The sequence below is a fragment of the Chiloscyllium punctatum genome, chromosome 15, assembly GCF_047496795.1.
Source record: "Chiloscyllium punctatum isolate Juve2018m chromosome 15, sChiPun1.3, whole genome shotgun sequence".
Lineage (NCBI taxonomy): Eukaryota > Metazoa > Chordata > Chondrichthyes > Orectolobiformes > Hemiscylliidae > Chiloscyllium > Chiloscyllium punctatum.
In genome coordinates, this window is record NC_092753.1 from 69,997,631 (window position 1) to 70,016,734 (window position 19,104).

Sequence of the window (19,104 nt, forward strand, 5' to 3'; positions counted from 1 at the left end):
GTAGTACTTCAGATGCTGCCTGACCAAAACGATGTAGCTAAAGTACCATATCCTGTCTCTTGTATTCCAGGTTGTGTGAAATAAATGCCAATATTTCATGTTCAGTTACTACTTTGACAGTTCAATAGAATTTGTTTACACTGGAAATAATGGCAAATTGTTCCCATCAGCATTTCAGTAAAAAGGCTCCGAATTAAAAATGTTTTGATTTTGGTTAATGGTCCGGACCACAATCTACATTTTGGTAATTCAGTGCAGTGGTTTCAAACTTTTAGTTAAAGGTCATCCTTTTTGAGTTGGTTATTAATCACAAAACCTTATCTAAAATACATAACTGCACTGCCAATAATATGAGCAAGTATAAAAAATGTTCTAATGCTCTTCAGAAAACATGTATAACAGTTAACTGTGAGTGAATGTGCTGCTTTTCTGTACAGACTCTACCAACCCTTGGTCTAATTTTTAAGTGACCCTTTCATTGGAGGTGGCCCAGACAAGGTTCACTACATTGATCCCGGGTGTGGAGAGACTTTTCGATGACAAGAGATGGAATGGTTTAGGCTTGTACTTATTGAAGTTTACAAGAATGAGAGGAGATTGTGTATTAGAACAAATAAGATTCTTAGAGGGCTTGATAGAGTAGATGCAGGGAAGTTGATTTCCATTGTGGGAGAGTCATGATCTCAGAGTAAGGGTGACCCATTTAAGACTGAGGTAGAGGAATTTATTCTCTCTGAATCTGTGGAATTCCTTACTACAGACAATTATCAAGTCTGTGTTAAATATGTGCAAGGCTGAGACAAAATTTCTAATCATTAATAGAATCATGGTTGTGGGGATATGGCACAAAAGTGAAGTTGGGATTTGTTAGATCAGTCATGATCTCATTGAATGATGGAGAAGGCTTGCTTGACAAAATGGCTTGCTTCTGTTCCTATGTCTTACAGCCTTATGGTCGCTTGTAAATTAGACAGTTCGCTACTATATCCCATAAATGTGCTCAAACAATTAATCCCTTGCTACTCAGTGGAAAAAAAAGCAAGATCATGTCATAGATTTTGAAACCTATAACAAGAGACATAACCATGTTTAAATATGTCCATTTGTGTACTACAATGATTAAGTTATAGTTGGATGTAATCCAGAATTGTTCCAATTGGTTAAAATTGAAGTTTAGTTTTTAAAGAACTATTCTATCTATTCCTCTCTACAAGCTTGATGTTAGCATGTCATATGTGTGACACATTAAAAAATTAATAAATAGTGAATTATTGTTTGAAAAGCCCTAGACACAGACAATTATAGCGCTGTTATGGAATCTATAATTGCAAAGCTTAAATATTTTGGGATAGATTCTAATTAAAAAAGGAAACCGGAAATGAAGACTGAAGTTGAGATTAGAAGTCAAAACTTCTGGTTAAAAATAAAGAATTCAAAACCATCAGAACTCAGTAGATATTGATGATCCCACTGGTGTGGTATAGGTAGGCTGAAGAAGATCTTGAAACTCTGAAGAAGCAAATGTACATTTGCTGCAACTGTTTCTGTAACTTGAAGGTAACATGAATGGGTCTATGCCATTCAGACTGTTGTATGCAGAGTTAAGGGTGGTCTGCAGATGTGTATAGCATTTTTGTTTAAGACCATCTCCAAGGAACTGTACTTGGTTCTGTGATATAGTCAGCAGTGGGATCAGACTTAGTCCGAGAAGAGAAGCTAATAAATCTTAGCGTGAAAGATGAAGCTTTGATCTAAGATTGTTGACGTGCTGGTTGTCTTAAAATGTGTAATTTATAGTTTATGACTAACTGAAATGTGCCTGTTAATTCATATTTAATTTGTTGATTGTTTTACAGTATAGGTTAAAATAATATTTAGTATTTGCTTTTATTTGATGCCAGTATGGTCAATTTTTAAAAATTTAAACTATGAAATCACGTGGCCTCATTCTTTCCATAAATAACTGGAATTTCAAAGAGTTCTGTCTTTCCAAAATCAAGTCTCGACTGAGATTGTAGCAAAAGACACATGTAAATTGGTGGGAGCTACATTGTTATTAGTGTTTTCATTTAATTTATCATTCAATAGAAGCAATCTCTGGATAAAAATCTTTTAATTTCAGTGTGTTTCATGTGAAACTTGTGACTGAGATGACTTAGTTTGTGAATTCCCTGCAATGTCTCTATAGACATCTGTTTGAAAACAGCTTGTTCAGGAGAGACAGGAAGGGCAAAAGAGTGGTAGAGACAAGGAATAGGGAAAATAAATTACATGCTAGTAATGCACATTTGTGCAAGAATATGACATGCTGTATTGGTAATCAGGATAGGTATTCTTTGTGTTTTATTTTGAGATTTAACTCTTGTTCTTTCTTGATTGTTTAGTGAGATATGGGTGTCACTGGCAAGATAAACATTTGTTGCTCACCCCTTCTTGCCTTTGAAGTCTGTGACTTGCTGCAACATTTCAGTAGGCAGCACAGCAGTTAAAAGGCAGTGGTATTGCAGTTAGAAACAAAGAAACTGCAAATGCTGGAATCCAAGGCAGACAAGCAGGAGGCTGGAAGAACACACCAAGCCAGACAGCATCAGGAGGTGGAGAAGTCAACATTTTGTGTGTGACCCTTCTTCAGGACCTATAGGCAGACTTCATTCCATAAAGCATATGAGTAAAACAGATGGATTTTTACAATAGTTGGTGATTAATTCACAGTCCCTAATACAGCTAAATTTAAATTCCAGTGTTTTGAATTGTTTAAATTCTACCAGCTCCATAAGTGGGATGTGAACCTCAGTCCTCATGCATTAGTTAGCTTGTGCCTCTGGATCGGCAGTGCTTGTCACTGCACTGCCGGTTCAATCTGCCGTTCTGCATTTCTGGATCAAGGCTGCAAGGTTTGACACTTGTGTGTTTGGAAGGTGCCAGTGATATATTTCACGGTTAGGGGCAGCTAGTTTGTGAAAAGGGGGAACTATAGTCAGTGGTTAAAGCCTCTTTTTTTTTAAATTTTCATTGCACTCAGCTACTTAGCATCATTTGGAGTGACTTGATCTGGACCTTAGAATCTAATGGTGGGGACCTCAAAGCTGAGTAGACTTGTGTGAATGTAGTTTTGCCTTTTTGCTTGCATTTCATTTGTCAGGCTCTACTAGTTTGAGATTGAGGATTTTCATTTCATATGACTGTTACTATGGAGTAAGACTGCAAAACTTTGCTGTGATCTGTTAAATGTGGGTTGCTTTAGCTGTTTCAGTAACAGCTTGTTAAAGAAGTACAAAAGTCTTTATTCTTAATGTGCAACCAGTCTGGAGTTCATACCCATTGCAAGCAATTTCACTTTATTCAAATTTTTATATTCATTCATGAGATGAGGGCATTGCTACCTAGGTCAGCATTTATTGTTCATTTCTTCTTGCCTTTGAGAAGGTTTTGATGATAGTTAAATGCCTTCTTGAGCTGCTACATTGTATTTGAAGTTTAATGTTTTCTCTAAGATGTATAACCATGCAGCGATGCAAACGTGCCTACAGAGTCCATGCATAGAATGGCTCCTATAAGTTACTGCTTGCATGGCAGCACAACAAAACTTAATGCTAATTGTATACTAGAAAGAAAATATCAGAAGGTCTGTTGATTTGTTTGTATTGTTTTACTGTTTTTTTTAAGAAAAGAAGGAGACAGAAAGAAGGAAACACCAGGAGAGATTGATGACAATTTGAATTAATCGTGTATTCATGCTGTAATTTGGTTAATCTATAGTTTTGGGGATTAATTGAATGCTCAATGTGTGAATATTATACACCTAAAATAACTAATGGATATCTGTGTTTTAACTAAACACACTCTGTTTGTGTTTCAGAAGTATGGTGAAGATTTGTTGAAGAAAATGCTTGTATGTCTAACTTGCAAAGAGCAAACTGAAAACTGCCATTGCTTCAGTACAGATATCAATAATGGACAAGAACTGGATGTCCATTTTATGGAGATAGCACAAGTGGAGTCATGTCTACAGCAGGAACAGCTTTCTCCCTTGAGACAACAAAACTCCAAATATGTGGACCGACAGTTAGTTGATGCCGACCCTTCAGTCCCTGATGGAAATTTTTATCTAAAGGAATCTCTACATACTTCAGTAACAAATGAACAAAAACTTGGTGAAGCAATCTTGAACACTCCTATGTTGAGTAGCCAGGTTAAGCATTTGAAATCCACAGTAGTTTCAAGTGAACCAAGTGAGTATTTTTTGATTCTTAAAATGTCTGTAACAGTATGTCAATAATACGACCTTGTTGAGTAGCTTTAAACCTGACAAAATTGGTTAAATGACTTGTTTGTTTGTTTGAAGATATGAAATGATAGTCAACTCTTCAGTCTATGAATGTTTCAAAAGAATCTATGAAAGTCTGTTGATTAATATCTGCCACAGAGTATTCAATTTTGATTCTCCAGGAATTGTTGAAACTAACTAAAAGGCCATATTTTCATACAAATTTGGCACATCCAGTAAAGAATGGCAGTTGGACAAGATATAGAAAACAACAATGTATTACAAAAAGAGTAATGAGGGTAAAATTGAATGACAAGAAAGCAAGTTGGAAATATGCCAGCAGAAATATAATAAGGATGTCTATATATACTTAAAACAGAAATGAGTTGGTCTTGCAGCAAGTAAGATTGGGGGATTAGTAATAGAAACTGAGATGTCAAACGAATTGAACACGTATTTTGAATTGGTCTTTTCTGTAGAGGATGGAAGTAACATCTCAAATAGCTATAGATCAGGAAGTGGAAGGGAGGAAGGACCTCAAGAAAAATTATAATCATCGGAGAAGTGATATTGGGCAAATTGTTGAACTGTAGACTGACTAGCCCCTGATTCCTCATGGACTTCATCTTGGGCTAATTGAAGTGGCTAATGGTTAATGCATTGGTTTTAATTTTCCAAAATTCCTTAGCTGTGGGGAACATTCTAATGGATTAGAAATTAGTGAATGTAACTTCTTTTGTAAAAAGAGGGAGACAGAAAGCTAGAAACCACAGGCCAGCTAGCTTAATGTCTATCAGTGGACTAATGTTAGAACTTATTGAAAACATTATAGTACAGCACTTAGAAAAGTTGAAGATAGTGAGGTAGAATCAACATGGTTTTGTGAAAGAGAAATCATGACTTGTGAATTTTTGAGTTCTTTGAGGAATTAACACATGCTTTGAATATTGTAAAGTTACTACATTGAGACTTCCAGAAAACTCTTGTTAGGGTGCCACGTCAATGGTTACTGAGGGGAAAAATAAGAGGTACGAACAGCATATCAGAATATGTTCTGTTAGCTACCCAGAGGTGAAGTAACTGCACGGAGGCTGGTATCCCATCGCCAAGTAACCCTTTATTTACGTGTGGGGAGTCCTTGACACTGATCCAGCTTCCTCAGCCAGCTCTGAGTGAACAGAACTCTGACACTCCTGTTTATATCTGTCAGCCAGGGCTCTCTGATTTAGGCTGTTAATCTGTTCCAGTCATTAAACTCATTCTGTAAGGTCCACCTGGCTGATCTTGTTGCAATCACGACAAGAGAGTGGGCATAAGTTGGTACTTTTCATGTTGGCAAGATATTACGGATCATTGTGTCACAGGGTTCAGTCCCGGGGACTCAACTTTTTATAATTTATATAAAGTTATTTGGATAAATGTACCATAAATATAGTTGCTGATAGGAAAACAAGTTGTGAAAAGGGCATGAGGAAGCAAAAGATATAAATAGATTGAGAGTGGACCAAGATGTAATAAATAGTGTATATCATAGGAAAATGTAAATTCGTCTATTTTGTTAGGAAGAGTAAAAGAAAATTATTGAAAGCGTGAGAGATTGCAGATCTCTGAGATGCCAAGGGACCTGGTTGTGCTAGTGCATGAATCACAGATCACATGCAGACAGAGAAAATAATTGGGTAGCTAATACAATGTTTTCATTTATTGCAAGTGGAATTAAAAAATAAAAAAAAAGGAGGTTGTGCATTTGTGAGACTACATCTGGAGTATTGTGTGTAGTGTTGCTCTTTTTTTTAGGGGATGATGTAATGTGTTGGAAGCAATTCAGAAGAGATTTATTAGATTAATGCCTTGAAATGGCAGGTTGTCTTATCAGGAAAGGTTGGATAGGTTAAGCTTGTTTGGCTAGCGTTTAAGAGTTAAGATGTGACTGGACTAAAGCATGCAAGAACCTGAAAAACCTTGACAACAGGATGGATTTGGAAAGGATGTTTTCGATGCCAGAGAGTCTAGAACCAGAAATCATTAAATAAAAATAATGAGTCACCATACAGGACTGATGAGAAAAAACATTTTCTCACAGAGAGCCATCAATCTTTGGAACACTTTTTCTTTCCTCAAAAGGCAGTAGAAGCTAATGATTTCAATGTTTTTAAGGCAATGGTAGATATGTCCTTGATAAGCAAAGGGATAAAATGATATTAGTAGGGTAAACAGGGATGTGGAATAATTAGGTCAGCCATGATGTTTTGAATGGTGGAACAGGCATAAAGAATTGATTTGGCTCTGTCCTGCTGTTACTTTGCATGGTTTTTATATACAGATTGAATACTCAGATTCATAGCATTTGTTTGTGAACAAACGCACATCCTCCATTTCAAATTAAGTTTACTATTAGAATTAAAAACTGTTTGAAGAATCTTTTAGTTGCTCCTCTGATTTTGTTGCAACTGGTTCATTGAAGTCATAGGTCTTGACTTTAATAGAGGAAACGATGAATGGAAACCTTATCAACTTACTGCAATTTGTGATAATACATTGTAATTTTTATTTAATTTCTTGATTAAGAGCAGTCACAAACAAAAGAACAAACTCAATTTCTGGCAGGTGGTGCAGGGTGACTTAGCACAGGGGATGTGATATTTGGAGTGGATCTTACTTTCTGAAGGGGCAGAATTGGTATTGGTTCCATTTGGAAGAAGGTTGCAAGCAAGTCACCTATGCACCTTTTTATAAAGTGGATGTGTCTTTGGGTTCATGGAGTGCTGCTAGGGTTCTATCCATTAGATTAAATTAGATTAATTACGGCGTGGAAACAGACCCTTTGGCCCAACAAGTCCACACTGACCCGTCGAAGCACAACCCACCCAGACCCATTCCCCGACACCCCTACATCCCTACATTTACCCCTGCACCTAACACTACGGGCAATTTAGCATGGCCAATTCACCTAACCTGCACATTTTTGGATTGAGGGAGGAAACCAGACCACCTGGAGGCAACCCACGCAGACACTGGGAGAATGTGCAAACTCCACGCAGTCAGTCACCTGAGGTGGGAATTGAACCTGGATCTCTTGCGTTGTGAGGCAGTAGTGCTAACACTGTGCCACCGTGCCATCAACACGGTAGCCTCTTGTAAAGTTGTAAAAGATCTCTTGGTTAAGTTAATTTTAATTTGGATCCTGTCCATATTTAGATTGTATTTCAATTACATTTCTCAGTAAGATCCCAAATTCTTTCACAAGTGGTGTAAATAATTCTTATATTCAGCCATTCTAGGCATCTACCATTAGAGCAATATCATGCTATTCTAATTCTTCCATGTCTTTAATCTGCTGCTACTAGTATAGGGTGCCTTTTCTGGCTATTTAAGTAACTCGATCTCAAGTTTTAGAATCTAAAGAAGAAAGTTGATATCACAACAGATGATAGCAGAATGAAACTTAAGACCATGAGATATAGGAGCAGAAGTATCCTATTCGATCTATCAAGTCTGCTCTGCTGTTAAATCACGGATAATGTTTTTCATCCATCCTCTTTCCTTTTCCCTGTGACATTTTGATCCCCTTACCAATCAAGAACCTATCTCTTTCTGTCCTAAATACAGTCAATGACTTGGCTTCTACAGCCCTCTGTGGCAATGAGTTCCTCAGATTAATCACACTCTGGCTCGTGAAATTCCTCCTCATCTCAGTTTGAAAAGGGTGTCCCTTCACTCTGAGGCTGTGTCCTCGGGTCTTGGTCTCCCCTACTCGTGGAAGTGTCTTCTCCACTGTCACTTTATCCAGGCCTCTCTCTTTTGTAAGTTTCAATGAGATCAACTCTTACCCTTCTGAACTCCATTTGAATACAGACCCAAAGTCCTCAACTGCCTCTCACATGACGAGTCTTTCAGCCCTGCGATCATTCTTGTGAACCTCTGTACCTCCTCCAAGGCCAGCACATCCATCTTTCGATACAGAATGCATGTGCTGATATTGGACATTTTCAGCCTCCATGCCTGTACACATATATTCCCCATCAAATCATCAGCTTGAGGGTTAACTTTAGCTGTTGTAAAATTTGCTGTCAATTTTATTGCTTAAATGTAGAAATTGGATGATCTCTCATTTATCTATATAATACAATAGGTTTGTGATTGAAGATTTTCCACTAAAGACATTAGTCTGTCTTAAGGTTTGCAGACTGTGATGATGCTGCTTCTTTAACAAGATTATACTGTCCTTAGCTTTTTTTCTTCAGAGAGGTCATAAAAGCACCAATTCCAAAAGGTCTGGCTTGAATGGGTTTTAGGGCCAATTTGATTATAGCTAACAAATACTGCCTCAGGAAAAAGGCTTTCAAGTTTAAAAAAAACACTTGTATGTTGAAAGTGGGATGGCCAAGTCTCCCAGCTGAGCTTTTCTCTAGTTTGGTTTGGTTTTATCAAGCAGTTGTTGTGAAGCTGCCGTACCTAAAGAAGCAGGTCCATGCTGATCCTTCCTCTCTCTGACATCTCCCCTGTAAGACCCTGTGTTTGATTTTTCCTTTTTTTGCCAAGGACTGTTTATGGGGATTGTGGCAAGTATTTGGGACAGCATCATTAAGTTGGGATAATCTGTTGGGTTTTCAGATAGGTTAAGTTACTCTATATAATGTTCTCTTTGTTTGTGTTCATTTGGTAGTCTGCAAATAAATTCTGTTTTGTTTAGAACTAAGTGGCTTGACCAGCTGCATCAATCCTGGAATATCCACCTTACACCTGCTTAAAATAACTAGCAAAGTTAGGGTCTTGGCTACTTTCTTGAAGTGTTTGCCTGGTCCAAAGCACAGACGCCGATAGCGAGCTTTGAGAAGATTTGTAGCTCAGGTTGAGGTTCTCACAAACCCAAACAAGCAGACAAAACATGTCCAGAAACCCTAGCCACTCTCCCCTACATCAAAGACATCGCGGAAATGACTGCCAGACTACTCGGACCCCTTGGCATCATGGTAGCCCACCAACCCACCAACGCACTAAAACAGCAGCTAATGAACTCAAAAGACCCTATATAGACAACAAGCAAAACTAATGTCATTTACAAAATACCTTGCAAGAACTGTAACAAACACTACATTGGACAAACAGGCAGAAAACTAGCCACCAGGATACTTGAACATCAACTAGCCACAAAAAGACATGACCCACTCACTAGTATCCTTACATATAGATGGATGAGGAAGGACACCACTTCGACTGGGACAACGTATCCATTGTAGGACATGCCAAACAGAGACTCGCACGAGAATCGCTAGAAGCGTGGCATTCCAACCGGAACTGTATCAGCAAACACATGGACTTGGATCCCCTGAGAAAAAGAACAGGAAATGACACCAGCAACCTAAGGAAATCCAAACGTTTGAATAGAAAACGAGCTACACCACCAGTGCTTCTTTCGGAAGCACACTGAAGATGTTACCTAGTATGGTGACGAAACATCTGTAAACGAACTTTCCAGCTCAGCGAGCAAACCTACATCCAGAACAGAGATAGACATAAGTCATTCAAGCCCTTCAACCTGTTCTGCATTTCCAGCAGCATGCAGTTGATATGCATGTCAACTCCTATTTACCTGCCCTAGTCCTATATCACACTATTCTTAATTTTCAGTTAAACTCCCTGCAAGTAATAGAAAAACACAGCAGGTCAGGCAGCGTCTGAACGGCAAAAGAAACAACGTTTCGGGCAAACTCATCAATTCTCAAGTTCCTTCGATGCTGCCTGACCTGCTGTGCTTTTCTAGCACCACACTCTCGATTCTAATTTCCAGCATCTGCAGTCCTCACTTTCACCTCCCTGCAAGTCATGCCTGTTTAGCAGACCAAAAGACAGAACCTGTACCCTTTTATAAATACTTTGAGGAAGGAAAGAAATCCTTAGCAATGAGTTTTATTTTGGATTATTGGGCCATGTGTTTTATATATTCGTGTTTTTCGTTTTATCCATTTCTTTTCTACATAGAAGTACTTAATTGCTGCTAATGAGAACTATTTAGCAAGTTATTGCATTTTACTAATTTTAATAATCATGCAGATCTTGATTTTATTGCCAAATACAGTGTGGGGTATGTCTTATGTCAGCATTTCCAAAGCATTCTAGTGTAGGAAAAAATACCTTATTTATTTTGCAGTAAGAAAATACCAGTGCTACCTATGGATTCTCAGTTTTAATGTAGGTTGACATACCAATATTTTATTCCTAGAAATATGGAACTGTTGAGGTATATCTTTCTCCATCTGAACATAAGTTAATGAATTTACCACCTGTCTACTGAATAACCAGTAGGAAACAAAATATTATTTAATCTGCAATAAATTGGAATGAGCCTTAACCAGCTTTAATTTTTTTTTTGCACTCAGTTGTCCTTTCCAGTGATGAAGAAGATACAGATAAAATAGACTCTCGTATCCATTGCACCACGTTAACTCCAGAAATTAAGTGTTTACGTCTGGGAAGTAGACTATTGTCAACTGAGAGCAATAAAAGAGATTCTGAGATTGTTTCAGCAAGGCTGGAGCCAGAGAATATCAAGGCATGTGTAACACCACACTTCCTAAGAATTTAAGGAACTGTTTTTGCATTAGAGACCTTTTAATTGTGTAGTAACGCCGCAGATAATCCGATTATTAACTTAATAGAATTTGATGAAATATTTATGTATCATAGAATCCCTACAGTGTGGAAACAGGCCATTTGGCCCAACAAGTCCATACTGACCCTCCGAAGAGGACCCCATCCAGACCCATTACCCTACCCTATTACTGTACATGTACCCCTGACTAATGCAGTGAACCAACACATTCCTGAATACTATGGGCCATTTAGCATGGCTAATTCACCTAAGCTGCACATTTTTGGATTGCGGGAGGAAACCGAAGCACTCGAAGGAAACCTACGCAGACGTGAGAATGTAATAACGTATCTCTTCTCGTTTGCATTTTAAGGAATTCATTATTGTGTTCTGATATGATTTATTTTCAGTGTATTTTGTGCCGTCACAAAACAGGTATAAGTATATCCTGTTGCACACAGTTCATTACTTCTAAAAGCTGCTGTTCATTTAGAAAGATTTATAAATAAGTAATATGCACAGTAAATTTCTTTATGATTTTAAAACCATCTATATATTAGAGGGCTTCACTGAAGACTTGTGACTGATATTTTGAGATTTCATTAAACATAAATCTAAAATCCGTAATTAAAAATGGCTATGCCTTCTGGTCAGTGTTCCCTTTTTTTAAAGTGTAATTTTTATCTTCATTTTTGGGAGGCCGGAAATAGTTTAACTTTTGCCTTTGGCAAAATGCTTTTGTTTGTATTCCAGGTATCAGGCAACTGGTCACCACCTGTTCCCAACATAAATTGCAATAGAGATCATAGTTTTATTCTCTATGTTGATGGTAACAGGCAGGAGCTTTGAGCACCTGTAGGCAGACAGCTTTCAAAAATAGTGTTGCTGCATCACTGGTGTTAGCCAAGTTAACACCTGGAGACCATTGCTTCTCTGTTCATCTCAAACACAGCCAGTGAAAATTAACATCCTATTTAGTAAATAAAAATTTTACAAAAAATGAAACGAAAGGAAAAATTTTGCTTGTATTTCATTAATGTTGTTTACATGTTGTATTTAGGGTGCACATGAAGCAATCGAGAAAAATACATTATTAGATATGATCCAAAGTATGGACTATTGTTTGGAAAATAATTTTGCAATGACTGAAACAACAATGGATCTAGCATTTGCTGCCGTGCATATGGAGGAAATTAATGGAAATGAACAAGGATCTGTAAAGGTATGTTATTTTTATAAATGTCATTTTAATGTTTCAAGACCAGGGTTAATAGGGAGGGAGAAGTAGGCATATTGTCCATTGCATTTCATGTGAGAAAATATACAGTGTACCAAAAATGTACCTTGATATGGATGTTGTACTCTGTACGGCCACTGGAGGCCCACAGTGAGAAACTTTATTGAAGCTTACCCTAATCATGCAGTACATTAGAGCATAATTTACTTATTATTCACATGTTAGTATTTGCAATCAAAAGTTTTCTTAATTTGTAGGTTTTAAGCCTCTTCATCAATTCACCTTAATCATATTGCTGTTCTTCCCAACAGCTCTCAGGCAGCCTGTATATACAGCACTAAAGAACGAAATCAGAGCTATGTCAGTGCTGGTCATACTGGAAAACTAAAAATACTAAAGCCCAAATCTGGATTAAACTAATCTGCTAACACCACTTAGTAGTGAAGCTTTCTTTTAAACTAACGGACTTTGTGCTGATGGTACCTGCTGCAAACAATACAGTGCAGTAACTTATCAGTGTTTCTTCAAAACTGCCTCAGCCCAGACTTTATCGACTAGGGTAATAGCAGCAAGTTCATCTGAGCACTGCTGCTCCAAAGTCTCTCTCCATCCTAACATGGGAATGTGCTGTCTTCCTTCATTTTCGCCGAGTCAAAATCTTGGAACTTAGCAGCACTGTTAAGTGGTGTAACCACATGGATTGCAATGGTTCAAGTAGCTTGCTCTCAACCATGTGCTTGAGGTGATTTTGGAATGCAATAATGCCAACAGTATGCACACCCCTGAATGTATTTAAAAGAAAATCAATTTTCTACTTATGGGGATGGAAACAAAATCCCAGTATTAATAGAATAGTAGATTGGTTTTGCTTAAGTGAAAGGGTTATGGCAGCTGTTCTGAAATCCTAGATCTTATTGGATTCGAGTTATTACTATTAAAAAGGAAGACTGTTTGTTTGAGGTGAGGTGTTTTGATTTTCTTTTGGAATTTAGAAAGATCCTGGGATAATAGGAGATCAACAAAGATCAGGGGCAGAAATGTTTTTGAATGTAAAGAGGAACTAGAATGATTTGGGCCACTTGTGAGCAAGTTGAGCTTGCATAACTGCTAGATTTTGTATCATGAAAGTCTACTCTTCATGTATCTTTCTGTTCCATCTAATAATCTCATCTTTTGAATATGTAACTGATTCTCAACTCTTTTTTTTCTTCTTTCTTGTTTTTTGCCCAGACCTAGCACTGAGCTTAGTTTATATCACCATGCGCCTATATGTATGACCCTATGTAATGCACTGTGATGGTTTATCTTTGCTGATCTTCCTCCATCTCTCTGCAATAATCATTCCAGCTCCTTCAGTACCTCTTGTCTGTGGAACTGCTCTTGAATGGTTTCATTTTACTTGTCTGAGGTGTACCTTTGTCTTCAGCATCTGTGTAGTTACATCCACATTTCCAAAGGTCTATCCTTTGACTCCATCAAATGCACTGCTGTCTCTTCTCTCTATAGTTACTAATCTGCATTGACTTCCAGATCCTTAATTGATCAAACTTAAAATCTTTGCCTTCGTCTACAATGCCCTCCACAACCTCCAACCATTTTACTTCTGCAACCTGGAGATGTGTGAGGCAAGTTTGTTTACACAGAGGGTGATAGGTGCCTGGAACATGCTGCCAAGGTAGGTGTTAGAAGCAGATACAATTGCAAAGTTTATGACACATTTAGAGAGACATATAAACAGGAAGCAAATAGAAGGGTAAGGACCATGTGCAGGTAAAAACAATGACTGCAGATGCTGGAAACCAGATTCTGGATTAGTGGTGCTTTAGTTTAACATGGCATCATGGTTGGCACAGACAAGGTGAGCTGAAAGACCTGTTTGATGTTGTTCAATGTTTTAATTGTAGACCACTTAATCTGTAAATTTGTGTTCTTTCCCCTACCAACACTTAATTGAATATTGAATAAAGCTACAACTTAAGTTATGACAAGACACACGTTCCATTGCTTTCTTATTATCATTTGTGACAGGCAGGGGTTTTGGTTTGCATGGGAAATTGAAACGAACAATGAAATATGAATTCCCAAATTCTGGCTGGACCCAGTAGAAGTGAAATTTACCTTACTTACTGTGAAATAGCATCCTTTGTTAAAGCACAGGTTTTTTGAGGGATTGTGTAGCTTTCCATATTGATGATTTGAAAGTTTTCTAGATTGGTTTGAATGTACAAGTGGTCTCCAATTTATGAATGTTCTTACAAAAGAGATCCCACATTACTAATACCAATTTAAGGTCCACCATGCAAACATTTTTTCGTGTTTATGAACAGCTGTTTTATATTGCACTGTATTCCGACCTCGAGTATAAATGGACTTATGAGTGTACTCAAGAATGGAATCCAGTTGTTACCCAGGAACTGCCTCTACATCTGTAATTAAATGGAGTCTAAATCCGGCCAGAACTCGTTTTATGGCAGTACAAGCATATTTGAAATGTCTTTTTCATTTCTTTAATGGTTTTTGCTTTGTTTTTCTTACAGTTTAGTCGTGACAACATTGCAATATCCTTTTCAGGTAAATAATGTGTATTAGATGTGCTTGTAGATTAAATTAGAAATGAATACTTTTTTTACTGTTATCTGGAAGAATGGATTTTATTAACTAGGTGACCTTATAATAGTGGTGCAGCGAAACATTTAAATAGCAAATGCATTTAATTTATTATTGTGAGATTTGAGACTTCTGTGTTTGAAACTCCTTTTTTTTCCAAAGAAAACTCAGTGAAGACTTATTTTGTGTATTGAACAATAGAATAATTCTAGACAATAGAAATGAGTATGTTTTGAATTAATTATTTTAAAACATGCTATTTTCAAACCTAATTATAATTTTATAATATGCATATTGATACATGGGCTTATTAAACAGAAGTGCAAAATCCACGGTCAGTAAATTTTAACTGAGATTTGCATTTATACCGAAATCTGATTTTTAATCTTTATAGGGTTGATTTTGACTTTCAGTATATTTCAATTTTTATCTTTTTCTTCTAGGGTATGGTTGAGCCATAAAAATCATGAAACTGCCAGAGTTAGTCCATGACAAAAGCAGAAATTGCTGGAGAAATTCAGCAGGTCTGGCAACATCTGTGGAGACAAAGCAGAGTCGAGTGACCCTTCTTCAAGCTCTGAAAAAGGGTCACTGGACCTGAAACATTTACTTTGTTTTGTCTCCACAGATGCTGCCAGGCTTGCTTAGTTTCTCCACCTTTAGTTTTCTCTTGCTTTAGTTTCTGATTTTCAGCACCCACAGTTCTTCAGTTTTATTGTTTAGGGTTCATCCATGGTCTGTAACTCCCTGATGTCTGCTAGAGTTGCTGTACATTTAACCTCAATGCTCAAGTTAGGTAGGGGAATCAGAACTGATATAGTTGAGGAGATAAGTTTCTGGGCCAAGAAGACGCTCTTTGATAGGCTGAGTGAATTGAGGCTGTACTGTCTGGAATTTAGAAGAATGAGAGGTTCTGTCACCGAAACCTAGATGATGAAGGGTTTCATAAGGTAGACAATAAATATGTCTGAGAATCTGAAACATAGGACAGTCTCTTGATAGGAGCCCATAATTTAAAACAGAGAGGAGGAATATTTTCACTCAAAGGGCTGTCAAACGTTTGGAAATCTCTATCCCAGAGGATCGTGGCTGCTTCATTATTGTTTACCAAAGCTTTGAATATACAGACTTTTATCTGGGAAACAAAATCCGAAATTGCTGGAGAACCTCCACAGGTTTGGCAGCATTTGTGGAGAAAAAGCAGAGTCAATGCTTTTTGTCCAGTGACCTTTTTTCAGAGGGGGTAATGTGGGAATATGGAGATTAGATGGGAAAGTGGATTGAAGGTGTAAAGTCCTGCCCGGAACTAACTGAGTAGAAGCCTGGCCTAGAGAGAGTGGGCTTACAGTCAGCTTTTTGACTGTTCTTGGGGGTACAGTAGCCTTAGCACAAAATCTTGGCAATTATTATTTTAGTCTTTTTTTTAAAGTAGTTGATTAACTTTGAGAGTGCCAGAGTCTTCTATTTTCAGTGCCCTTGAATAATGATTGTAATGTTAGTATGTTACTTCAACTGAAGATATGGAATTTGTCTTTTGTTAACAGGTCCTTGTGATATAAACCATTCATTACTACTGGATACCTTTCACTTAAAGAAATACAGCCTGTTTGACACAGTCTGTGAGAGTCATTCTGTTATTTTCTTATGGTTTGCTGCGGATTATATAGATGAACTTAACAAACTGTTACAAACCAGTTCTTCAAAACATGGTTGTAAGTATACACTTGTTCTCCTACTGGGATCTGTGTTCTTTTTTTTTAAACAATGTAATATTTTCCTTTTTGGGTGTACAACTTTTACTTTAAGACACATTTCTACTTTAAATAAGTCTTTGGCATAAGCACCAGAAGTTGTGCTGTGGAATTGGACTAGTTTCCGATTATACCAGCAAAGCAGGTACAAAATTTGTCTGTCGGTCTGTTAACAGACCGATTCCTCCTAAGGCCAGGGAGTTACAATGGCTTAAAGCTATATATTTTTGGGCAAGAGGTGAGTTTTGAACTCATTCCACAAAAGATTTGTCCCAAGTAAATCTTACAACGCTATTCTAAATTTGATTTCCATAAAACTGGGGAGAAGTTTTTTTAAAAACGGCTGCAGCTCATATATCTGAGATTGCATTCGAGATTTTTTTGTATGTAATCCATATTTTCAAAGTAGTAAGCTAAGTGGAAAAACTTATTTTGTTTTTGTTTGTTCCTGTATTTCATCATAGCTGTTTCTCTTGGCAGGTAATTGCAATGAATTTATCTTCATTCAACTTTTCAAACCTTTGCAAGCAACAGAAATAGCAACTTTGAAGAAAATCATGACTGATATCGGTGAAAAGAATGAGACTACAGACTTGTGTGATATCATGTCATTGGATGAAACTTATCAGCTACTGTCTAGGTTTAGTTCCGAGCAGAGCTCCTTTCGGTCATTGTGCTACAAAACCTTACAAGAACAAATGGATATGGCTACGTTCTCACAGGAGTCCCATTTGTCTCAGGTGACTTAGTTGATTAAGACACGTCCACAACAATTATTGCAGTTATACAAAAAATGAGGACCCTCTGAAATACTTGGGAACATCTCAGTTCATTTGAGGCTGTAAGAAGCTAATAAACTGACTTGCAATTTTCCACAGTGGAAGGAGAAGACAATTAATCAAATGTGTTGTCTTCTTGATGACTATCCTGGTCTTCCCACCATGGAGAGCTATTTGAGACCCTTAACCAAGTAGGAGCCACTTGAGGATTTTGCTCCCCCACCACAGGTACTCTGTCAGCACTGGGAACCCATGCCACTTGGAGCAGCCTACCCGTAGGCTTGGAAAACTGAGGGCCCTGCCAGAGGTGAGGAGTCACCCCTGAAAAGGCCCAACAACAAAATGCCATGTAGAAGTCCGCATGCTTACTGGAGTCTGTATGACTCTTGCAAACTCTCATACTGACCATTACCTTCTGCACTGTTCTTGGTCTAGGACCTACAGTAGTTGCAGCAGTGGCAACCATCCAGCTGGTACAGCTGTCACTGAGGAGCTCCTGACCTCCTTGAATTTTTGCTTTCTGTGTTTTGAAAACCTTGATGCCAGGCAGCAAACTGTCTGCTAAGCATTTTATTTTGACTGGGCTCCAAAAAAGACCCTAGTGGTATTGTCACCAGCTTTCTAACTGGTGGGTAGGGCCTGTGTTGCAACCATTTCCCTTAGTGTAGAAAGCACAAGTGTAATTATTGAGAAACAGAGTTGCGTACATTTTTCTGTTAAGTGAATTCTGGACCACTGAGATTACATTTACTTCTGTGTTTGCATACTCTGGTTTTAACTAGCAATATTTAATGTGTACCAATAATTTTATTAAAACTCTGAAGATCAATAATATAACTTTCTGCACATTTGCCTCAAATACTGATGAATAAAGTGTAATGCAGTTTATTGCAAGTACATTTTAAAAAGTGCTTAATAGAACTTAAAATATTTGAATATTGAATTTGCATGATTTTTGTGCCTTTTTGCCATCTAGACCTGAATATACCAATTGCACTGAAGTAAATTAGAAATTGCCATTTATGCTTTACGAGAAGCAGCAATGCAGTCAGCTTCAGTTTCTGCTCAGTTAAAATGAATTCTGTTGGCATTTTAGAAACGTACTATGAACTATAATGTGGTAAATCAGTGATCTTGGCAAAAAATCTGTAATGCAGAATCTTCCTGAACAAAAATAATCTTCAGATTTGCATTTGTCTTGTTCTGCATTCACCTCCTGTAGGAAGAAAATGCAAGCTCAATGAAGTCAAATAATTACACCCTGTGTCATATACGAAGGAAAGACCAGTATATGGTTTCAATTGCTTCAAAGCAAGAGAAGGAGAAGCACATATTTAAGCAAAGTGGTCCAGTTCAGAAGTAAGCTGGTTTGTTATTCGTGTGTAATAGTAAATGTGCTTGCATTATTATTCTGTCTATTATGAGTGTACATGAATATATATTCTCTAAACTATTATTTTATTTGTTCACAATGTGAACATCATTAGCAAGGCTGGTATTTGTGTCCCATCCCTAATTTTCCTTGAAGATCAGTTTTGAGCAATTTGTGTATCTGATCAAATGAGTGAGTGAGTGCTGGCTTATAAGAAGCCATGATGTGGAGGTGCTGATGCTGTGATTTTTAACTTTATAAGAAGCTAGCTTTACTAATTATTTGGCGCAGTATGATAAACCTAATACATCCATCTTGACTGGTCTGGACTCAACTGTTATTCTACTATTGTTAGAATCTACAAAATAGATAATTTATATTATGTCTTTAATAATTTTGGCATATCTTAAGTTAATTGTAGGGAAATTGATTACTATCATGTAAGGGATGATCTTATTTAAACATACAAAATTTAAAGGGGACTTGATATGATCGATAT

General features: G+C 37.4%; 1 protein-coding gene across 3 annotated transcripts in view; it reads left to right on the plus strand.

Annotated features, from left to right (window-relative positions):
* The window catches only part of LOC140486371 (sentrin-specific protease 7), a 119,705-nt gene that overhangs the window by 61,300 nt on the left and 39,301 nt on the right, over window positions 1-19,104 (plus strand). For all 3 annotated transcript variants that reach the window (XM_072585412.1, XM_072585411.1, XM_072585413.1), the window contains 7 exons: window positions 3,860-4,232; window positions 10,648-10,820; window positions 11,920-12,081; window positions 14,634-14,667; window positions 16,248-16,415; window positions 16,935-17,194; window positions 18,456-18,592. In XM_072585412.1, the coding sequence (XP_072441513.1) occupies window positions 3,860-4,232; window positions 10,648-10,820; window positions 11,920-12,081; window positions 14,634-14,667; window positions 16,248-16,415; window positions 16,935-17,194; window positions 18,456-18,592 (1,307 nt within the window). The remainder of the gene's footprint in view (window positions 1-3,859; window positions 4,233-10,647; window positions 10,821-11,919; window positions 12,082-14,633; window positions 14,668-16,247; window positions 16,416-16,934; window positions 17,195-18,455; window positions 18,593-19,104) is intronic.